General features: G+C 44.5%; 1 protein-coding gene across 2 annotated transcripts in view; it reads right to left on the bottom strand.

Annotated features, from left to right (window-relative positions):
- Positions 1-23439, bottom strand: part of FHL2 (four and a half LIM domains 2) — a 31333-nt gene extending 7894 nt beyond the window's left edge. Inside the window, exons 1-4 of one of the 2 annotated variants that reach the window (XM_084844484.1) lie at positions 23269-23439; positions 13459-13638; positions 8637-8811; positions 354-523 (exon numbers count right to left, since the gene is read on the bottom strand). In XM_084844484.1, coding sequence (XP_084700610.1) covers positions 354-523; positions 8637-8811; positions 13459-13614 — 501 coding nt within the window. In that variant the 5' untranslated portion in view covers positions 13615-13638; positions 23269-23439. The remainder of the gene's footprint in view (positions 1-353; positions 524-8636; positions 8812-13458; positions 13639-23268) is intronic. The other variant, XM_084844485.1, reaches the window with a different exon arrangement.
- Positions 23440-24752: the final 1313 nt, after the last annotated feature.

The following is a 24752-nucleotide window of genomic DNA, read 5'->3' on the forward strand; positions in this document are numbered from 1 at the left end:
GAGCTTTCTTCTTCTGTTTTAAATGCAGGATCACAATGGACTCCCTTTAGATGTGCTTCCTTCCTCCCCCCTTATCTGAGTCTTCCATATGTTTCATTGATCTAGCTCCTCTTCTTGCGGCTTTTCCTTTTTCACAGAGGGAACTCAAGAGCAACACAAGCAGGGTAATTTGATAGCTCATTATCCTCGGTCTATTTTAAAATGGAATAAAGGTCATTTAGTGTGGGAGTCACCCTGGAGGTTCATAACGTCATCTAAAGGGCCCGCAAACTTCTGCGAGTAACCGATCTCAATAAAGGCTCTGTGTGAAGAAGCTCATTGTGTGAGATTGTGTGTGAAATAATGAACAGTACCTTTTTGCACTGGACACATTGCATAGCAAACTGCTTCTCATAGCAGGGAACACAGAAATTTTGATTGTCTTTAGGGATGAAACTCTTCGTTCCAATTGGCTGTTGGCACCGATGACAGATAAAGCAGGTCTCATGCCAGCTATTTCCTTTATATTCCATCTTGCGAGTACCTACAAGGAGACCATAATATGAAATCCTGACTCAGCTTTCAAGTTCCATTCTAAAAAGGCAAGTAGAAACGTGTGCTCCATTTTCCAGTTAGCCTCCAAGGAGAAGCAGGGCACACTTAACAGAAGCTTTAGTTGGTATGTAACAGGGATGTTGAACTTCTTTCCTCCTGAAGGCAGAATTCCATTTCAGAGTAGCTCCCAGAGAAGCTCCAGTGGTGGGCGGGGCCAAAGGCAAAGGGGGCATGGCCAAAATGCAAAAATATTGCATTATTATTTTAGCTTAAAGCTCTTACTACAAGTAACTCCGCCTTAGGAGGGGCATTTCAACCTTTTGGAATGGGAGGAAAACATGGGGAAACCACCTAATGGTTTGCAGTATGGGGAAAGAGTTGTGTCCGGTAACGGGGCCTGGCTATCTGAGGAATGCCAGGAGGGCCAGATTGGGACGGGGGGGGGGGCAAATTTGGCCCATGGTCCTGAGGTTCCCCACCCCTGGTATATAGGATCAGTGAAAGTATAAAGTCCTACAACTGACTCAGATCCTGGGCTGTAGAGGTGTGCTCCGTATAGAGTCAATACTTTGACCTCTCACAATGGAGCCAGGGCATGATACACACACACACCCTCCCATCAACATTTGCCAGCCACCATTCTTCTGGGAGACATACTCCTTTCCTCAAGTTTTGGGTTCCTTTCATCCCTTCCTGCTGTTCACGTCTTTGTGCTAAAATCAGTCACACACTTCCAAATTGGAAAAGCATTCTCTCCTTTTGGGGGCATCCCCTTGCAAAAATACCAAGCCACCATTGAGATGTGTCTATTTGTGTTTCTACCGAGGTTTGAGGAGAGGACAGATTCTCCAGCAGCTGAAAATGTTACAAGCACTGAAGAGGCGAGCATAGGCAGGTCACCGAAGCGAAAACCTCATGATTCAGTCAGCTGTGGCACAGGCAAATTAACATGTCTGTTCCACACACAAAATAGAAGAAGCTGAACTACCAGTCTTTTTGCTGATTTCATCAAAGGCCACATATGCTGAGTCTTACTGTGTCTTACGTTCATACTTTCTCTTTGCTGGTGATTGACTAAATAATTATATAGCCTCTTCTGTATCTCTCACATCCTAGACTTTCTCATAAAGTCTACATTTTTCTACATTAAAAAATAAATAAATCCAGTTCTGTCCCCTACGATCTTCAGCCTGTTTCCTCCTGCCTTTGATATATTGGGTTGTATCCAATGTTAGTACAATTTAAGTCCCATTCATTTCAGTAGGTCTACTCTAAGAAGGACTAACATTGGATACAACCCATTCCCATTGCTCTCAGACCCATTATGTGTTAATGCACTCCTTCAGTATCTTCCTTTCTTTTCTGTTGCCTTATCCCCCTCCTGTTCCTTAGGGTGGGCCATCTTCTATTTGCCTCACAACTCTCCTCCTGATTGAGCCTTGGATCACAACTATGTTACGCTGATATTAGCCTTGGAGTAGCAGCTGCCTGGCATACTGGGACCTTAGAATCACCCTGAGGGCCAGTTTGAGGCTGAGGACCAGTTTGTATAATCTGCAGAATCAAGTGGCAAAGCTTTTCCTGGACTGGACACTTCAGGTGACAGGTAGAGCCCGAATCCAAAAACCAAGCTTCCCTTTGCTTAGGGTACACTTAACCAGTCTTCCTGATGCACATTTTTCTGTGTGCAGGGTATTTTATCCCTGGGCTATTCAAAAATGTCATTCCCAACCTTCACCACTGATATGATACATAAACTATAGTCAGGAAAAGCTGTACCACTTCATTCTGTTTATTTTAAAAACTGGCCCTGAACTGCTGAAAAGTAAAGCGTCTCAGTTCCCACAACTATATATTCTAAGGGTATACATGATACCCAATTTTTAATATATGGATTTCCCCCTCAAAGTGTGTGTGTGTGTGTGTGTGTGTGTGTGTGTGTTTTCATCCTCTGGAAACAATCCAGAGCAGAAGAAACCCAGAACTAAACAGAAATGCTTATGTTTAAATACTTCAAGTGGACCTCGTTGGCTCTTAGACTGATGTGAAAGTGCATACCAGTTTATGGTAGCTCAGCCATGTTATTTTTCGGCTGCATTATCTTCTGTATGACCATTTATCGGAAGGTAGGATTTGTCCCCGTTATAGTAAGCTGTGCATTGAAATCTATGATTTTTTTTAAAAAAAACTTAAATATGCTGTAATCAGCATACAAGCAATGAAGTAAGTGTGTTAATAGATAATTATCTTGCTCTGTGACATTTTAAAGGGCTTTCCACATCTTATCAGTTTATTAACTTGCTATATTAATAAAGGCATAATTATACTACATTTAGTGCTTATGTGATTTTTTAAAAAAAAGATTAGGTAGAGAGCTAAAGCATCAGTCCCTGAAGGAATGAAAGGATGTGCTATTCAACAAAGCAGATCTGATAACTAATAGAACAGGGTGCTTTCACCAAGAAGGTGCTTGAATTCCCGTCTCTGAAATGCTAAGGTGCTTTCAGTTCTTATTCCAACCTCACTACGGAGGCATGGTTTTATTGCATCCTGTGTGGGGCTTCTGCAGTCTACCTGGATGGGAAAGTGTGCCAATGTATATGCCTACCTACCATTCCAGGTATCTATCAGCCTACCTGCCACTGCAAGAACAACAGAGTCTGGAGCATTTACTTTCCCCATGCAGCATGGAATATTCAGGGGTTGCCTTTGCCTGCTACGTATCAGGTAATGAGAAGTTGCTTTCGTTGTCATTATTATTGCACTTCATGAAGCAGAATGTGCAAACGCATTCCACACATTGCTTTCCCTGTAGCCGGATCTGGATAGATCCATGCATATAATTATTTTTGAAATGTATGTACCATGTCGGATGTAAATATATAGGCCAGTTGAGCCCAATCAGCATTTGTTCTCCCCCTGACCTCACCCTGGGGCAGATTGCCAGAGAATCTCTGATCAGCAGGCTATCTATAGTCAATGAGCAATACCCTACACCGCCCATGCACTAACAAAACTGACCACTAGCATAACAGGAACTATCAGTTCCTGATATAAGCTTGGAGTGTAAATGCTCATTTCCAGAAATGGGCAGGTCAGTGGACCTCACAGAAGGGAGCTCTGCTGACCTGCCCTGTTCTAGAAATGCTAGCAGTTGGTTCCGTTGGCACAACAGAACAAGTGGAGGCACAGTGGCCATATAGGATACTGTTCCTTGTTATAGTTGCCAGAGCCTGTACAGCTGTCTCCTAAAGAAGAAATGGTGGTGGTGGTGGTGGTAGATGAGGTGTTCCAAAAGGGAATCATAGTTACCAAGCCATCATAGGGCTACCCTTTCATGTTTCTCCAAAATCCTCCAAGACCAAGAAGACTGAAAAAGGTTTCAGGGGGCTTAAAGAGGCTGGTTGCATTTTTGAGGATGAGATTAAGGGTGCAACACCCCCTGTTGACAGTGTCTGCTCATCTACCCAGCTAGATTGGCACTCAGTCAACAGGGAAACTTAACTGTCAACTTTCTAAGAGCTTCTCTACATGAGACTTTTATTGTGTGCTCATGATTGGTCATTCATGGAAGTTTGCAGGTCCTTCACATGATGCCGTCAACCCCCAGGGCCTCTCTGTGACCAATATCGTGGCTTTTCCCTTAATGGGGAAAATGTGGGATTAAATCTGGGAAATGCAATATTGCTGCTTGTAAGTGCACAATTGCGCTACACCACAATGCCATCTACAGGCTGTTTAGTGAAACATACACAGCTTGCAGACAAAGGAAACTCCCTGCCAAAAGCAAGGGAAGTACATGTAAAGAAGTGGAGCTAGATCCCACAAAGAATTGAGAAGCAGAAGCCCTTGTAAAGCTGCGGGGTAAAAGTATGGTGCAGAGGAGCTCTAAATCATTCCTATACTGAGCTGTTCTGATCTGATGAAATAAACTCTCATCCATCGAAGCTTATGCCATGATAAACTGGTGAACTCTTAAGGCGCCACCAGAATCTTTGTTGGTTTTGCTACCACAAACTAAGGTGGCTACCTGCTCCCAGAAATGCTCCCTCTGGAAGTCCCAGTTCAGGACTCTGATTTAAAGGGCTCCATGCTGACAAGCTCAGTCTCTAGTCCTGCCTTGGTGTCAGGGCGCCTAGTTCAGCATCTCCGCTGGACCCTCTGATATGTTTGGCCCTCTTCCTCTAGGACAAAGTCTGCATTACTGTTCAGCACTGGGATTCCAGTGAACCCAAAACAGGAATGCTAACACCTGCCTGTCACTCTGGCCCAGACAACAGAGGTGGTGAGAAGGAGGAGCAGTAGATGCCACTGTCTACTCAGTCACCGGCTCGCTGCCTAACAAGCAAGCAAGTGGTAGCAGTGATGAGAAAGAAAGTGAGGTGCAACAGCAGCAGCTGGTGACAATGGTGGTGAGAAGGAAGACTCACTGAGGGAAGGGGCCCGTGGAGGGTGTCTTGCCCAGAGGTCCTCAAAAACCTGGAGCTGGCACTGCTCTGCACAAATCTTTCATTTTTCCTTTCATCTACAGAGTACAGTTCTATTTAAGCCCTGAATCAACTCTGTTTCATCCCAGTAATGCTTTTACACAGTATACACACACATTCTAGGACATTTGCTAATATATGTAGTGGGGATGGGGGAGACCTGGAAAACGGTATGGAATTTGGCCATCTGCTTTGAATATAGTTGAATCATTGTGATTTATACTTCCCTATCATGTAACCAAAAGCTCTCTAAGTTTAATGTTATGGCTCATCAAGCATAAAAATTAATTTGAGGATAAGTGACATGAGAGGCAATTAGAAAAAAAAGTTTGATCTTACCAGAGATCAGCAGCTGATTATTCATTGACCTGATTATTCATTGACCTATTAGAGAGCAATCGTATGGCTGCTAGACAGTGGCTAGACGGCCATAGGATATCTTGTTTTCCAGTTGGTTCCTGGACAACTGACCTCCCCCCACTTCCATGCTGCCTTGGAGGCAGCGCGGAACAGCCCCATCCTCCGCGCTCTCAAGAGGAGTGTGGAGCAGCCAAAAAGGGGAGTGTCTGGGGGTGTTCTGGGGCAGGGAGGGTGAAAACGCTTTTACGACACATCCAATGTGTCATACAGCAGCCTCCTCCCCTGCTCCATCCTCCTGTGGCTAGACAGAAAATGCAGGGCAGGAGAAGTGTGGAGGGAATGATCTCCTCTGTGCTTCTGCTGCCCTGCATTGGATAGGTGGTCACCTCTGAGTTCGGAGGTGACTGTCTATCTGGATAGTATTGTGCTGTAAGAATCCAAAACTTCATGTTTTTCTATTTTCAGCTCTTCCCTCAGACTTTACCAGTATAAACACTCACATCACCAAGTTATGTCTTTCTATTCAACAGCGATGATTAAAGCAATTTAATTGGGCTTTGAAACCATGATTTGGGATGTTGAAAGGCTGCTAGATTTCGAGGGGGCAAACTTGAAGACGCAGCAGTTGTAACCACAATCAGTTTCCAGAGTTCCAGAAATAACCTTTTCTTTTTAAGGGAACAATCCTATGCATGTTTAGACAGAAAAAAGCAACTCCCAGTGTGCCCCAGGCAGGACTTTTTTTTGTCTACACATGCATAGGAGTGCACCCTCAGTCAGATAAATGGTGTGCATTGGATAGCCCCTGCAGAAAGAAAATGTTAGTGTGACAAAGTGGAGGAGTCCAAAGCTGACAGGTGAGGGGAGAAGGAACTTTGGCTCTTTATGATGACAAATCTTGTAGGCTCAGTTTCTACCGGTGATGGCACTGTACAGGCCTTCATTATTATAATTTTTTTAAAGAAGTTGGAAATAAGTTTTCCTATTGCTTTTAAAACACACACACATCAATATGCTTTCTTCTAAAACTATGGAGAAAACTGCCTACCTCAGGAAGTGGAGCTAGGAGCCCAAATGGAGGGCTCCCAGTATGACCAATCAAAAGGCATTGTGAAGTTATTCCGTCTTCCGTCTTCCCCTCCTCAATGGAGTGTGTGTGTGTGTGTGGGGGGGAGATGGAAGAAATGGTGGGAAAACACAGGAGGGCTACAAAAGGAAGACAACAGTGTCTTGACCTGCCTGTAAAATTCCATTAAAAATAAGCCCACAAAAGTCACTAGCCTGCCATATATATATTTTACCAGGGTGCTAACAGGCCAGTAGCCTCTGACAAGGGGACGCCCCCCTTCTATATGGTCTGAATGGAAGTGCAGTCTATGAGCTGTGTAGCAGCAGCCTAGTTAGAAAAAGGTGTGTGTGTGTGGGGGGGGTCCAAGTGGGGGAAACAAAGCAAGCTGGCAGAGGAACGACAGAGTGATGTGTCCCTTCTCCAACAGTCCACTCGGTCTCTTGCTTGCATGGAATTCCTTGTCACCTATGGTGACTGGGCACATTGTTAAATACAAAGCCAGCCTAATGAACTTAAAAAGGACTGGATTCACAGGCTGAAATCCTGCAAAGTCAGTGCAAAGAGAAGGCCTTGCAGAAGATGCTCTTGCTCAGTTTGGCAAGTTTCCAAGGAAAAAGGTTTCTACAGTGTCTGGACAGCTGTTAACAGCATATCTCTACGTAGTCTCATTGGCCAACACAGGTGTGATCAGGGCAGAAGGGAGATGGCCAACACAGGGGTGATCAGGGCCAACACAGGGGTGATCAGGGCCAACAGGGGTGATCAGGGCAGAAGGGAGATGGTGATGTGAGAGGCAGCAGGGAAAGCAGCATGAGGGCCCAAGCCACTCACGCCAGCTAGCATGCGACAGGGCTATTTCCACCAGAGCAGGGAAGCTCTTGTGTGCAGCTGCGAGGCAGAAGCTGCTTTTCATTTTTTCCTGATTAGAATGCTAAAAGCATGTTTAAGGAAATTGGCAGGCGATGTGTGTGTTTAATATTGGGAGGGTCACATGCAGGTTTGAGGCCATGACTTGCAAAACCCACAGAAAATTCTCTGGAGTTTATGAATCCCATGTGTGACAACTCCAGCACTATAAAGGGATGTATTGTTTGCCATTTTCTGGCTTTCCCTAGACGTATTTTAAAATGTATATAATATTGGAACGGACAAGCCTGTCTGTGATTGGTGGAGGTGGGGGTGATCTCTGTGGCCTGATCAGATCAAGAGCCTAGCGGTACTCCTGGAACAAAGAAGCAATTCGGTGTTGTGGCTAGGAGCGTCTTTTTTAATCTGCACTTACTATGGAACCTCTTTCGCCTTTTAGACATGTTGGACCTTGCTAAGCTAATTCATGCCTCTCTAGCTTCCAGGCTTGATTACTGCAATGCAGTCTACGTGGGGCTGCCCTTGAAGACGAAGCTTCTATGGGTGCAGAATACAGCTGCATGTCTCCTGTCAGATGTCAGGAGGCAGGTACATATTCAGCCTATTCTACAGCAGTTGTGACTTTGCTTCTGACCCTAATTCAAGGTGCTGGTTTTAATGTTTCTATGGCCTGGAGACCTCATTCCTTGACCATCTTTCCTTCATATGAGCCCACTCACCAACTGTCTAGTCACAGGCTCTGTCATCTGGCCCATCCTAATGCCATGTTGGGATAGCAACAGGTAGGAGTTGGGCTTCTCAGTGATAGCCCCTAATTGTACAATCTTTTACATGAGGTTAGGAGAGGGCTGTCTTTGCCAATTTTTCTAGAAGGGATGTAAGGTGTTTCTCTTTAAAGGGATTAAGCTTTACATTTTGTATTTGTATTTTAGTGTTGGTTTGATTCTGATTTTGATTCTCTTTTTTGGAGGGTGTTTTTTTATTTGAAGTCAATTCCCGGCTTTGAACTGTAGTCTAAAGGCATTTTAATAAATAACTGAAATCAAAAGGTGTCCCTGAGCTTCACACCCTATATCCCAGCTGTCCCAAATATAGTCCTGTGGCGGTATTATTGCACAAAGAAACCTGATAAGAACGGAAAGCCATTCCTGTTAAAGAGCCACCGGACTGCCAAACGCACAAGTTCCACGAGGGTCTTTGATGGCAAATAAAAGGTTCAAGAATGTGGTTTGCTGAAGAGACTCCTAATTGGTCTCAGAAGGCTTTTGGATGAGGTCACCTAATGCCCACCCCAGTCCCCAAAGCAGAGAAGTCCCAACCTGGCATGATGGTCTTCTTGCACTCACTACACTTAGAGGAGTATTCATTTGAGTAGCATTCAGTACAGAGAAGGTGCTCTTCTTTTGCGGCGAAAGGTTTGTCCACCAGTGAGTTCTTGCACTGGAAGCAGTGGAAACAGGTTTCGTGCCAGTGCCGGTCCTTATAGGACAGATCCTGTAGAAATCCCAAACCACAAAGCATGCTTAATACTTAGCCTGCAATGTACACAAGGACTGGGTAATCAAAGGATAACAGCGGCAGAGTCTGTATTCAAATTGATCTAAATTTACCCACCAATTTGCCAAGCAAAAATCTAACATAAATCTTGGTGATTACAATGAGTCCATTTCTGTTAGGGTTAGGCATAATATCAGCCTTCTCCAATCTGGTGCCCTCCAGATATTTTGGACTTCAACTCCCATCAGCCCTAGCCAGCATGCCTAATGCTGGAGGGCACTACACTGGGGAAGGCTGCACTATAATATTAGTTTCCCACACTGATAGAGTGGCCACATATGTATGCATCATCAAAAAAAGAGAACATAAATTTGCATACTATTTGCATATGCTAATTTTTATGTATGGCAGTATGGTTCAAGTCAGATCCACAGCAGAAAGAGGAGTTTGGCTAGAAAGGAAAGAACGACCATCTGTTTTTAATTGTATAGGGTTGGCGGGAAATCTGGTAGAGAGTATTTTTTAAAGCTTTTTTGCCCTCCAAGCCAACAGTCAGCAGGTGCAATGGCATAGAGAAGCAGTGCTGTAACGGCAGTGTTTTTGCCTGCATTATATAAACACAACTCAGCATTAAGGGTACCTTGCAGAAGGATCACACTCCTCTAATCTGATTTTCACCATTTTAAAACAAGAGTGTGTGTTATGTAGGCAGCATCCCAGAGGAGCTGGAGCTCAGTGGTAAAGCACATGATTCGCATGCAAAAGGTCCTGGGTTCGGTGCCAGCCATCTCCAGCTAAGGGGGTCTTCTCAAGCAGCAGAACTGGGAGAGAACTCCACCTGAGACCCAGGAGAATGGGTGCCGGAAAGAGGAGGCCCCACTGAGCTAGATGGATAAATGATCTGACACCATATAAGATAAGCTTCCTGAGTCTTATCCATTAATCATAGAATCATAGAATAGTAGGGTTGGAAGGGGCCTACACAGCCATCGAGTCCAACCCCCTGAGGAAATGGTTAGATGTAATGTAGGTAAACTGGGTTGAACCAGGTAAACAGCTGGTTTACAGAATGGGATTAGGATAGCCACTTACACATCACCCCCAAATAGGAAATGAATCACCAAAAAAGCAGGGGAAAGAGGACAAAGAATTGCATAAAATTAGCACATACTGATTTAGATATATATAGGTACAAATTTAGAAATAATTGCTATAACTTAAATAGAAATATAGTAAATCTCAGTACAGTGCATATAAAAGGCGAGTCAATTATGGGACTTCTCACTGAATTACAAATAGTATAACCATCTGTACCTATTGGGCCATTAAAATACTCCATCAGTAAGAAAAACTATTCATGAAAATATTGTAACTCAAAGCTGTCCCAGGTCATTCCAGATCTCTGGTTGAAATCCTTGACTCACCTAGGAGGAATGTACTTACTGCCTGTTTGACAACTGCAAAAAGAATATTTGGAAATGTAAACAGTTAGTAAGGCGTCAGAATGTGAACTGAAGTGTCCGTATACCAATGGAGACTAGGGTAGCTAATCCTCCCCTATTTTGCCCCTTCCCAACAGCTCTGAATGCTGGAGACTCAAGCATATTGTATCCATTTAAGGCAATTCTACTGTTATAACAGAACCAAGTTTTCTCAAGACCTGTTTAGAATGTTTGGAGATGGTGAAATCCCTGTCAGCTAGTTTGTTTAATTATCCAGCAACTTTCTAGGACAAACTGCTCCTAGGTGCACAAGTCTTCTCCATGCATAAGCATTGCCACCACGGCTGCTACATGGGCCTATCCAGAAGAGGGCGGGGGCCCCACACTTGGCCTAAAGGCATTTGTTTATCAAAAGAACATATGAAGGGCCCTGCTGGATCAGACAGAGGGTCCTTTCAGTCCGCCATCTTGTTTCTCACAGTGGCCAGCCAGAATGGCGAATTGAACCGTGCAATGGTCGCAATCCTTTGCAAAGTTATGCATGCACACGTCCACTGACTTCGATGGGACTTAGGCATGTGTAAGTGCACGATGGACGTTGACTGTTGGACTTTTAAAACTAAAGGGGTTTTAAAAAGCACTTTAGGGATTTTTAGGAAGAAATCTGAGGAGGAGGAAACTCCCACTGGCCATGCTTGCTAGGGATAATGGGATTTGCAGTCCAACACATCTGGAGGGCAGCAGGTCGAGGAAGGCCAGCATAGAGAGTAAGTGCATGTTGGCCATGCTGGCTGGGGATGATGGGAGTTACAGTCCATCTGGAGGGTACCAGGTTGGGGAAGGCTGCCCTGTGCCATCAAGAACAGCCACGTGGTGAGCAGTGGTTATGGAATACTGCCACATGGCAGTGTGTGTTTTAGCAGTTACTGCAGGGAGAGGACTCTATTTGAATGGGCCCAAAGACAATATTACAAAGGCAATAGTACAGCAGCACACATCAGCTTGGTTATTCTCTCCTGTTACTGTTAAGAAGCCACTACTGTCAGCTTCTGTGTGTGTGTGTGTGTGTGTGTATGCTATGCACACACACACTCTTCCCGGCTCACCACCACACAAATATTTTTCTAATCCTTCACAAGAAAAAGAACTCCAGCCGTCTTCTGGCATATAAAATGTTATCATATACTTTATCTGCCCTTGTACAAGGTCTTGTTTAAAAAACAGAGAGAGATCTGGTAACACCTACACTCCTCCAAATCCATCCATCTGGGTTGAAAAGTTTAGCTGATTAATTCCTTGCTCTGAGATTTGTTGAAGCTGCGCCAAGCTCAGGGATCCTTCAGTGTCAACACATGCAAAGTGCCCAAGGGCTTAAAACGATTTTAGTCAAAAGGGAACTCTGGGAAGAACTCTACCCCCTTTCTGCTTGTCAAGGCAGGGAATCTGCACATGCAGGTTTGGAATTTTTTAAAAAATGGCTTCTTCTTCATGCTGCTCCCCATCACTCTGAGAGGTATGTACATATGGAGTACGATACCTTTTACTAATAGAGTTCTGCCCCCAGACCTGACTAGAAGCACCTATGGGGCATTTTCCACTGATTTGTTAGAAGTGTGTGATTACAAAGAAGAAAAAGGACTTGGGGCCAAATGCCACCAGATGTGAGAGATCTGTGATGACATGGTTACTTTTTCCTTAAAGCAGCCACTGGAGCTCCAATTTGGATTTGACCCATAGTGCTGGGAGAGGAAGGGGTTGAACCTTTTCCCCTAGGACTGTTTTCTTGTTCTTTATCATGACTATTTGTCCCCTACCCCACTCCACCCCCTTCAGGGGCTGCTTTGGATCGGGGAAATGGCACACAGGAAAGAGTTAAAGCCCTCTTTCCCCAGTGCTGCTGCTCCAATAAAAACACCTAATCATGACTCTTTTCCTCATCCTGTTGGCCCCAAAGGTAGAGCTACATGTTACAGCAGCCTGCCCCAACCTAGTTCCCTCCAGACGTGTTGGCTACAACTCCCAGCATCCCCTAGTCAGTATGCGTGGCTTGTTTAAGTTGTGTGCCAGTGCATACCAGGTCAGGTGCCATTTGCCTAATTACCCACTTGGGCATGGCTTGTCATGTCATCCAAACCTGGCCATCATGGCTTGTTTGAGGGGGAAACAACCCTCCAATAAATCTACAACAGGCCCTGGGTTATTTGAGAGTTGTTGAAGCCGTGGTGATTGTGTGAACCGGACCAATATGTACAGTAGCTGAGGGCCCAGTTTAAACAAGATGCCTGATGAATGGAGCACTGCATGGCATGCATATATATCGATATCAATATATATGCATGCCATGATATTGATATATATTCTTTGGCCTCATGTTTAAACCAGACCTGACTAGGAGAGAAAGAAGGTGCAGCTACTAAAGCCATGTTCTTGTGGCAAAATAAGCTCTTGCATTGCACTTCTGCAGTCCTAAACAGCTTGGGACCAGGATACCTAAAGGACTGCCTTCTTCCACAAGATGAAGCTGCCAGGCCATTGGGGTCAGCCTCAGGGGACCTATTCCATGTCTTGCTGCCAATTGAAGTCAAGCCGTGGAGACCAGAGATGGAGCCTTTTTCCATCATAGTGCCCTGTTTTGTATCATCACTTCCTTCCTGCTGTCTTTATTTCCTTTTTAATTCCAGGGGAAAATGGTTTTCATTACCCAGGCTTTTTTATGCTGTGTTTTATTTTATGCTTGGTTTTAACTGCTGTTCTTTGATGTTATTCTATTTTTAGATTTTATTTTCCGCCATGGATGCTCTGAGAGCCATGGCTAATAAATGCTTGACTGAAAGAAAGAAAGAAAGAAAGAAAGAAAGAAAGAAAGAAAGAAATTTTTGCCAACCAGATAATCTCTGAGTAGGAGAAATGGAACGTATGGACCAGCTGTTATAAGAAGCCCTATTTTTGGAGTTGAGAAAATGCCCAGTTAATGGTGAAACATTTGAACAAGGTATGGGTTGTATCCAATGTTTGTCTAATTTAAGTCCCAGTCATTTCAATGGGTCTACTGTAAGTAGGATTAACATTGGCTACAACCCTGTGTCTGTCTCCCAGACCCCTCTATTCAGGCAGGGGCCTTAGGATACCTCTTGGAGAGCCTGTGTGTAATGCAGGAAATCTGATCCAAGAAGTAGATCAGTAAAATGTTTATCCAAGGTACCTTACAGTCACAGCCAATGGGCTTTTTACATTCCTCACAGCTGTTGGAGTACAGGCTCTCATAGCACTTGATGCAGTAGGGGCTGTCTTCCCTCAAGATGTACTTCTTGCCAAACAGGGTTTCCTTGCAATAGTGGCAGTCAAAGCGTTCCGTCATTTTGACATCGAGGATTTTGATGGCCTGTCAACAAGAAAACAAGCAGCTTCAGGTTAAAATAGCGTAACCTTGAATTTCAGAGTGGAAAGCATATCGTGATAATGAAGTTTTTTGTGTGAGGTGTTATTCATTTATTTATTCATACTACTTATTATTAACAATATAGTATAATAGTATAATAATTGTATTATTAATTAATAATACTTATATACTGCTTTATATGATGAAATCTCCAAGAGAACAATCCTATGGTCCTTGGGTGAGCGTCCCAGGGAACATAGGATAGGTCAGATTCCCCCCTCCGAGGTCAGAAACAGTACTCCAACCTTGGAAGGGCAAGTCAGAGGTCTGACCCTCCTCCCCCAACCCCTTGCAGCCAGTGTGGAAATAACTCTGCCAGTGACCTCAGAGAGGGGGGAAAGGGGGCGTTCCAGTGGGTGGGGAGGGGAGGAGACCAGAGAGGCCAGGATATGAGTTATCCTGAGCCTTCTCCACTTCCTTCCCTCCCCCTCCAAAGCTGGGCTAAAAGTCTATCTAGTGAAATCTGCAGGGGACGAGGACGGGGAGGTGAAGATTGCCTCCGCCACTCCTCCTGCCCTGCATTGAATCAGCAGACATCTCGAGTTTGGGGGCTTCTGATCACCAAGGGTGCGATCAATAGGAGAGCTGCATTGCAAAATTCAGAGAAGCGCAAACATTGAAGGATAATTCTGTTCCAGTTTGTTTATTGGTTCAGGAAGTTTGAATTAGGTCAGTTTGCATTAAAATGCAAACCACACAAATTTATCCCACATCCAAGGTTGGCAGATGGCCGCTTGTCCAAGGCTACGTGGTGAGATTCATTGCTCTGGTTCAGATCTATCACTCTGTCCATGATACTACCCTACATCTCATTCTGATCTTTAATATCAAATTGTTAATATTCTTTACTTTGAGAGAATTGCTGAATTCACTGCAAGCACTCAGAACAAAAGAAGAGAACACCTCATATATTCTGTCTTTTCCCTGCAAAAAGCCCTATTCAGGTGTTGAAAAACCACAGGTTGGCATGGAGGGGTTCCCGATAGCATGGAGCACTGTTATCAGCAATCAGCTGAATATGGCTACAGCCCCATCAACACACAAAGGTCAAGCGATAGAGCTGTAGTTTTCGGGGTGTTGGTGTGTGTGTTCTGATGTCCTCTCCATGGTAACCATTTTTGAATGCCTGAATAAGGCTTTAGACTCATTCACGTTCTCTCTTTTACTCACTCACTCACTCACTCACTCACTCACAAACACACATACAGGTCTGATCTAGCAACACAATTCTTATGAGAACTAAAGTACACATTGACCTGGTTTACACATAATGACAACCCAGAGTATGGGTTGAGTATGGGTTGTCATTGAACTGTGGGTTGTTATTGAACCATGGGTAGTTGTTATGTGCGAATCCTGCACTGTGGTTTAAGTATGGGTTGTTAACCATGAACAACCCAGGAAGAACTTGTTGGGTTGTGAACTCTGGATTGTTCATGGTTAACAGCCCATAGGTAAACCATAGTGCAGGGTTCACATGTAACGACAACCTATGATTCAACAACAACTCATGCTCAACCCATTGTCATTATGTGTGAACCAGGTCATTATCTCAATGGGAGAGGGACCTCCCCTTCAAATAAACACACACAAGCCCCATCCGTGCCAGCCACCACCATTTCTCAACCATTCAGACTCACTTTGAGTTGCAGAAACCAGCTTGGGCATTAACATTTAGCAGGGAAGCAGGGAATCTGAAGGGGAGAACCATGGGAGGTGGAAAGGTTAAACAGCTTCTCTCACATGCTGACTCTCCACTGCAGATGTCCCTCAACCACCACATTAAAGTGGTAAAGAAAATACAGGTCTAGGAGCCCTGTGTTTCCCTTATAACATCTCCCTTGACTCTCAGGCAATATCAATATCTGATTCTTATCAGAGAGTTGATATCTGATAGTTTATGCAACATGGAGATTCTACTCTGGTTTCAATCAGGCCTGACAGTCCAGGAAACCTAAGAGTTCTACACATGTTCATTAGGGACTGCATAACTAATCTGTCACCAGAATGAAAGGAAGAGAGTAGAGAGCAGTTTATGTGTTTCATCCCTGTCGGACGGGGATTTTTAAAGCAAAATGTTCAGGATTCACTTCCTGGCATTTGGCCATCCTGAAAAAAAGACTTTGGCAGCCGCCTGAAATAATGTCCAGAGCATTATCATGCTGGCTTTTAAAAATGTATGGATTAACGAGTGTGACACAGACCAGCCTTCCCCCAACCTAGCACCTCCATATGTGTTGGACTGCAATTCCCATCATTCCCAGCTGGCTGGAAATGAAAGGAGTTGCAGTCCAACACATCTGGAGGGCACCAGGTTGGGGAAGGCTGGGATAGAGTATTAGACTTGGCCCATGGAGACCCAGGTTCAAATCCCCCCTCTACCATGAAACTCACTGGATGTCAGGAGCGCCCTAGCTGCCTCTTGCAGTCCCCTCCAATAGCCAGCTCAGGACACAGATGACGAGGATTCTTTCCAAGGCTTTATTCCTTTATTACTTTATGACTCTTTCAGATACTAATCACTAGCGACTAAGCAAAGAACAGCACTGGGGGAAGATAACAGAGTAGCCTAAGCTCCAGGTAAGGTAGTTGGTCCCCGTTTGAAGGAGAACCACGGGAAGACCCTGAACTTATAGGCTAGGGAGAGATCCTCCCTCTTTCCCTTGGGACCTCGGGACGCGACCGTTGTTTGCGTGCCAAACGAGTGCTATGCCCCCTTTCGGTGCCCTCCATCTGTCGCCGCTCCCTGCGTCTGCGCCGAGTATCCAGCAAGCCCCCCTCCAGCACTCTCTTGCTGCCAGGGTTACTATCTCTCCCAGGCATGCTGGCAGGAGGAATCTCTGCCAGCTGCTGTGCTTGTAAGAGGTGAGAGATGAGCAAGCTCCTCTCCCACGGATTGCTGTTCTTCCTTAGAATCAGAACTGCTCTGGGGCCCTATGGGCTCAGTTTCCACCCTGACACTGGATAACATTGGGTCACTGTCTCACAGCTCGACCTACCTTACAGGATTGTTGTGAAGATTAAAAGGGAGAGTAACTAAATATATGGCGTCCTAAGGTCCTAGAAGGATAGGGTGCAAAACTGATAAATAAAATAACTCAAGAAAACTGTTCAAGTGACTAGTTCCCTTAATTTAAAGGGTTGTATAAAGCAGTGTTCCTGAACTGGTGCCCTCCAGATGTTTTTAACTGCAATTCCAAGCATGCCTCACCATTGGCTGTGCTAGCTATGGCTGATGGGAGTTGTAGACCAAAACATTTTGAGGGCTGCAAGTTGCCCACCCCTGGGCTTTCTTGTGGCTGTAAACAGGAACTTAGTTTTCCTTCTCATATTTTTTAAAGTGTGCACATGCGTGCACACACAGACACTGTAAGACACGCCTGGGACTTAGATTGGTGCCCATGTACAATTTTTCTTTTCCTCTTTGTTTTCTTTCACGAGACAAAGCAAGATTTGTATCTGGAACATCTGTAGGCATAAATCCATGCAAGTAGAAGCTTTGGAAAGCATCTTTGTTATTGTTTCAAAAACTGTAAAGATTTACAGTGTTGCTTTTGTTACACTGGAGCAAACTGCACTACCAGGATCACTCTTCAGGCCCCTACCAGTAGTTGGCACAAATGTTGCTGATCATCTCTTAAGGAGAATTTGTGTCCTTTTTCCAGGAACTCTCATCCATTTTCCAGTAAAAACTACAAATCTATACAAACAAGTAAGGAATTAAGATACTGGAGAAAGGAATGGTTTTGCCAGGAAAAGGCAGTGTATAAGGTAGTTAGCCATGTCCAGATATAAATATGCACATTTTTATTAATAACTTCCATAGCACCTTTCTGTAAACATGGATTTACTTTTTAATATTTATTTATTTATGGAATGTACATGCTGCCCAACTGGCAGATGCCCTCAAGGAGGCTTACAATCATAACAAAACTAAAGCAGCAATAAAATAATAACCAAAGAGATAAATACAATATTTTCATATTTTTGTTGTAAGTATTAAAACTATTAAAGAATCAGCAGTATAGTTCATAATCAGAGCAACAGATTAGGAGTGGTACGCCTGCTAGAAGAAAGAAGGTCTTAATCTGGCATCTGAAAGTATGCAGTGAAAATGCCAGGTGGATCTCCCTGGGAAGGGCATTCCGCAGATGGGGGCCATCACAGAGAAGTTTTTTTCTGGGGCGGAGCACCCATCACACCAATGTACACCATCTCCTTGATGCTCACCACAAGTCATATCATGGAAGCCCAGAATTGCATAATCCACCACACTTCCACCACTAATTAGGAATGTAGGAAGCTTCCTTATACCAAGTCGGACTACTTGTCTATGTAGCCTAGGGTGGCCACTTACGAATTGCCAAAAAAAGAGGGAATCTATCACCAAAAAAGAGGACCAGTTTGCATAAAATTTGCATAGCTCAGGTATCTGTATAGCTTCAAATTTAAAAACAATGATAATTTAAACAGAAATACAATACATCTCATCAGCCTGCTCTTCATGACTCTCTTTGGGGTACAATGGGGACCATGGGATACAAAGGAAATAGGGAATTCCTAACCCCATGTTTCCTTGTAATATGAAAGCAGGAGTGGGGTGGGCATTTGAAAACCAGTAGGCAAGAGGAAGGTGCTTAATGCTTCCACCCAGTTCCCTCCTGCAAATAATCCAAGTCATTTTCAAATCTTTTCCTCCCCACCAGGCTCTGAAATCAGAAAGCTCGGGTGGGGGTGGAGGCTTTACAAGGAGGAAATTAGTGAGGGGAGGAGGGCTTATGTATCTCTCCCTTCCATTGATGTCCCTTAGGGCTCAATCCTATGCATGTTTAGGCAGGAAAATAGGCCTGCAACTCCCAGCAAGGCTGGCTGGGGCATGCTGGCAGTGGCAGGGCATTTTTATGTCTAAACATGCATAAGACTAAGCCCTTCCTAGTGCCCCCTCCACATCATGCCACCTCATGAAACGTGAGCCTGGGGACTTGCATTTCCTGAAATAATGTGCGATTGTGCCATCAGAGGCCTGCATGGCCAGGAGCAGGACAGGGTTGTCTCAAGACTTTTTGTTGCCTGAGGTGAAGGACAAGATGCCCCCGCCCCCTCCATGTACAGAAGCTGTCAGAAGTACTTGTTGAAACGTACTTCAGCAATGGTGACGACAGGACAGTGTCCTCTACCATGCAGCAAGCTAGCTTAGTGGGTGCAGGGCAGCCCATGTGGAACAGACAGCTCTGTCCTCCAACACAGATAAATACCAGTGGTGGGTTGTGCTCAGAAAAAACAGTGGGAGGCTTCCACCAATTCCCCTCACAGCCTCCAGTATTTACCACCTGAGGCAACCACGTCACTGCCTAATGGAAGGGCCTAGTGCTGTCTCCAGGTTTTTGAGGCCCTTGGGCAAGGCACCTCAATGGGCCCCCTCCCTCACTGAGGCTACCTTCACACTGCCATTGTCACTAGCTGCCATTGGTCTCACAGAGGAGAGCATACCTCCCTCAGCACCTCAGTCATGGTCAAATCCAGGCCTCTTGCAGCTGCATTTAAGGAACAATGGAAATGTTGGGAGGTCCAGTCATCGTTCTCCTGTTATCTCCTAGACTTATAGACTCATAGGGTTGGAAGGGACCTACAAGACCATCGAGTCCAACTCCCTGCTCATTGCAGGAAGCCTGATTCCCAGGTGGTCTCCCATCCAAGTACTAGCCAGGGCTGACCCTGCTTAGCTTCCAAGATCAGACGGGGAGGTGAAGATCATTTCTGCTGCCCACAGCTTCTTTAGCAACCTGTTGGCTGAGTTCACAGAGCCAGTGCTGGTCAATAATACTGAAACAAGTAGTAACGCTCATGAGCTATCATCAGTTGCTTCACAGATGGCCAGGGTAGCATTCAAACAACCCATGGCTGCAGATGCTTAAGCAACAATGCCCAGGAGCAGTGTCAGCTCCAAGTTTTTGATGGCCCTTGGACAAGAGACCCTCAATGGGGCTCCTCCCTCAGTGAGTCTTGTCACCACCATTGTCACCAGCTGATATTGCTCCTCATCCTCTTTCTCATCATTGCTACCTCTTGCCTGCTTGACAGGCAGAGAGCCAGTGAGCAAGGAGGCGGTGGCATCTACCGCTCCTCCTCTTCATCACCACCACTGTTGTCTGGGCCAGAGCGAGAGGCAGGTGAACAAGCAGGCTGCAATGGTGAAGAGGCGGAGCAACTCCAACAGGCTCTTGCCAGTGGGCCCCTGCTGGGGTGTGGGCCCTCGGCAGGTGCCTGACCATGCCTGCCTTTGATACTGGCCCTGCATCAGAAGGCAAAAGTGTTTGCTTTTACTTTCTGTCCCTGCCACCACTAATCCCTACCTGCAAGGAAGCCTCTCAGCTGGGATGAGCCCATTTCTTTTATTTATATTTCAATTTTTAATAAAATACAAGACTATTCAATGTGTGTGTTACAATATATTCATACCTAGATATCAAAAATTTCTTAATAATTTATATTTCTTGTTATTGCATGTAAAATAAAAACCTTATATCTCTTGAAGTGTGTGCCTGACTATGTCAACAATCAAAAACATATTTTAACATTGCACAGATTAGATATTTTTTCTCTCTTTCAAAATGCTGAGGAAGGAGATGATGGGAAAAACTGAGCAACTGAAGAGAAAGATTGGGATTTTGTGAGCCAGTGGCTCACAAAATCCTGGGCAGACTTGACAGAAATGAATCAAATAATATTGTTGCTAGGGTATATCAAGAGTCAAATTTGGGGGAAAGTTTCTTTTGTGCCTGGCTAGGAAACAGAAACCACAGTTAGTAGAAGAGAAAGGAATGCTCCAGCTATTGTGGTTTGCTGCATTTGGCCACCGACCAATACTTACGTTGGTGTAGAGTTTACAGTCATTAATTACAAAAATACATAGTACCAAGTATGCATGACTTAGAAGATATGAACCTGACCATTTGCTGCCAGGTCAATTCAAAATTGTCAGTCAATGATGACAGGGTGGAATTATTCATCTAGAAGCATTGAAATTATTTTATAAAATAACAGCAATTTGTTCACCAGAAATCACACACACACCAGCTTAGATAGATTTAGTTAATTTACTGAAAATGTTGTTCTTATATTAAAACAACAACAACACAGATACAACCACCTAGGTTTGAATGATAATCTGGTGTAGGTCATGTTAAAGCAGCTTTCCTATATCTGATGTCCTCCAAAAATGTGTTGGCTTGCAGCTCCCATAATTCCCAGGCAGCTAGCTAAGAATTATGGAGTTGCAGTCCAACATACCGGAAGGGCACCAGGTTGGGGAAGGCTGCATTAAAGATAGACCCGTGTCAACTCCAAGTATTACATTTCTTAATATAAATATTTGGGACAAGAGGCAGGCACTAAGAAAAGCTCAGAGGTTTTTTGTCTTTGAGGATGCGAAGCCTCATTGGTCAGGGAGGCTTTTAGAAAGACCCAATCAAAACCAGGTTCCTCCCCTTACACACCTTGCCTTCCTAAGCAAAGAAAAACATCAAGGCTGTAGGAAGTGGGAGAGGCATCCCTGAAATGTTGATCCATGCGCTGTCAGAGACCTTCCAGCTGTACATGGTAGAAAAATAGGCACTCCATTTAAAAAACTAGAAACCCTGCTAGACCAATCCTGACCTGCTCTCTCTGTGAACTTCTGAGGCGTATGGGTGGTTCTATCAGTCCACAGCACTTTGGCCTTTGAGTGGGCGCCAGACCACACTGGTCAATTTCACACACAAACAGACACACATGCACACACACTCAGGCATGTTCAGAATGTGCGGATAGTGCTTTCATTGCAGTGAATTTCCAGCTCCAGCTTTGATCTGACAAACGAAGCACTGGCATGGTTTGCGGGCTTGGTTTCAACGCCTGTAGGTTGAATATTGCCTGAACTTTTCTTTTTCCTGTGATCTACAATGTGTGGCTTAAAAAGTAGGATGAACCAAGATGTGACATTAGGCTGTTTCTGTGCATGAATCTGAGTTCCTTATAGTACATAGATTGTAATTTTCCCGGTCTTGAAGTAAGACATACTGAACTTTAAATCAGATGCTCTTTCCATACCATCTTTGAAAATATATCCTCTGTTCATTTGCAGTTGTTTTGCATAAGGAGAAACCACTTACTGTTTAATGTAATAAGTAGCAGGTAATAAACAGAGGAAATAATGTGCAGGAAGTTATTGCATCTGTTTTGTTATTATACACTAACCTTCCCAGGCTGCCCAGGCTGGCTGAGGTGGTGGAAGGTGTAGTGCAAGACATCTTCAGGGCACGAGGTTGGGGAAGGCTGTTATACACCAAGCGTATAACCCCCCAAATCACATTAACAGAACTAAAGTGCAGAGGTAATCCTTATTATTTAAATGGGACTCTAAATCCTTTTTCTAGGTTGTATCCCTCCCTCCCAGTTCTCCTACATGTCTAACATTTCTCTCATTTCATGCCTGGATCCCATGCAATTGTAACAGGTGGTAAATATGGCAACTATTCAGTCTAGTTTAAATCATACATTTGCTTTAACAACCCCTGGAAAGTATTTTAGCTGGTATGTGCAGTGATCCAGGACACTATGAATCAAAGGCAAAGGTATTGTGGTGGAAAATGAGAGGGAAGGAAGTGGCCCAGTGGTCTAGTAAGGATGCAATCCTTTGCAGGTTTAGACAGAAAAAAAAGTCCTGCAACTCCCCAACCAGCCATGCATACGACTGTGCCCTGAGACATACAAAGCTGCCTTGGATGCTTGCTTAGCCTGGGATATCAATGTTTATAAATAAATAAATCTGACAAGACATGAAAGTAGGTGTTGACTAACTTACATGTATTTTTTCAGTTATAGCTATTGAAGAAACATTGCAGATATCAAACACTGAATGCAAAGAAAGTCAGAAAAAATTCTACGTTGCATTTAAATATCTTGAAATAAAATAAAAGTACACTTTAGAGTACTACCTTTCTTATAGCTATTTGGGGTAAACTGTGTGTGTGTGAGTGAGAGAGAGGGAGGGAGAGCAGGAGAGAAAGAGAGGGGGGAACGCACAAACGGGCAAGGCTGCCTTTGTTTTCAGTGCTTCTGCTACTGTAAAAATGTATGAGCTACTTTGTCGCTCTAGGAAGCAGGAAGTGTTCGCAGAGGTGTAAAGAAGCCGCGACCTGAACACTCGCTTTTTTATGATCTTCCCTGGGGCTTATCCGGCATTGCACTGGGTAGCAAAAATGGTCTCAATGTGAACTGACACAATGCCATCTCCCCCTGGCTCGCATGTCACGTCCAGGCACAGAACGTTTTCCCCCAAAGTCAAAAATCATTTATTCCTGCTCAGCCTCTTTCTGTAGCCCATATTTGCAAGCAAAAAAGCGGAGGGTCAGCCCTCTTGTATAGTAGATCTTATATGCAATTCAGGGCTGTTGCTTTATCCTCCTAACCCTTGCCCTAACCTATCCAACATCACACCCTGTCCTAGCATCATATCCTTTGTCAGTTACAGCGAAACCTCCAAAGATTTACTGTTGGTTGGGGAGGGGGGGACAAAAAGGGATGTCTACTTACAGGCAGGTAGTTAATTGTACCCTCTGGAGTTGGGATGGGAAGTCACATCCATTAATAAATGGCTGACACAGTGACCTGCCGGTAGAGAAGAGGAGAAGCACAGCTAGCCAGGGGATCCTCCAGTCTGTGCAAGCCGCTCTTCGTATTTCTGCTCAGCCGTCTGCGTTGTGTGGAAACAGGCGTCTGCCTTCACAGCCTAGTGAAAACCCCCTGTGTATCATTTTACCATATAAGGAGACAAAAGCACCAGAGACACTCACTCGTGGAGGCTCGGTGCTGCTGGCAGTCGCAATATCTTAGGGAGCACATCGTCTCCACACCCACTTATCTCACTCAGCCCCATCATCATACTGGCTTATATTGGGGTCCCATCCCTGAATGTGTGTTTTTAATTAACACAATAACAGCAGTCAGGCTTTCTGCTTCCTATATTTGTCTTTTCATTGTTCTTGTTGTTGTTTTAAATTCTGTATACTGCCAGTGTGGTGTAGTAGTTAGAGCGCTGGATGGGGACTGGGAAGTCCTGGGTTCAAGTCCCCACTCAGACCTGAAGCTCACTGGGTGTCACTGACTCTCAGCCTAACCTACCTCACAGGGTTATTGTGAGGATAAAATGGAGAGGAGGCGGATCATGTATGCTGCCTTGGGCTCCTGGGAGGATAAGGCGGGATAGAAATTTAACAGGTAAATACATTCTAGGCCATACCACCCAAGTTAAGCAATTGCCATCTGCACCAGGAAAAAGTATAAGCATTTAAATGTGTACTACACAAACAGGCACACAGACACACCTTTCCTACTGATCTTGTATCTCCTTGCCTGGTTAGGTTCATAAACAAGACGATTATGCTGATGTTATCTGTTTGCGCTGCCCATACTGCCTGCTGTGAATGATGTATTGCGTAACTAGAGCAAGGGTGGTCAAAGGTCATATGTTTCAAGGTAGGTAGGAAGCTGCCTTAGACACCAAGGACTATGGGGTCATCCAGCTCAGTATTGTCTTCGGTGATTTGCAGTACCTCTCCAGGGTTTCAGAGAGGAATCTTTACCAGCATTACAGCCTGGAGATGCTAAGCATTGGACCTGGACCTTCCACAGGCAAAGCATGTGCTCTGTTATTGAGCTACCTCTGATGGCACTGTAGACCAGTTCACACTAGCCAGTGGTCCCAACGTGAGCACCACATTATACCCACTTTACCTCCCAACCAACGAATGCTGGGAACTGAGCTCTGGGAGTCTCCAGTGAAGAATTGATACTGTCATCACAAAAGAGAGAGAGTGAGTTTAAGTATAGACAATATGCGGAAAACAACCTGGGTGGCATTCAGATTCAGTCATACATGGAGTAGAGCTGTTGAAATCAACAAGACTTCAGTTGGTCATGATTAGCTCAAATCCCACTGATTTCAATTGGTCTGTCTCATTATGACTAAATCTGGCTCTATCCCCCTTTCAACATTTCCTGTTAAGGGAAACATCCCT

Source organism: Heloderma suspectum, chromosome 3, assembly GCF_057233095.1.
Source record: "Heloderma suspectum isolate Gila_16-S chromosome 3, 16-S_ref, whole genome shotgun sequence".
In the NCBI taxonomy this organism is placed as follows: domain Eukaryota; kingdom Metazoa; phylum Chordata; class Lepidosauria; order Squamata; family Helodermatidae; genus Heloderma; species Heloderma suspectum.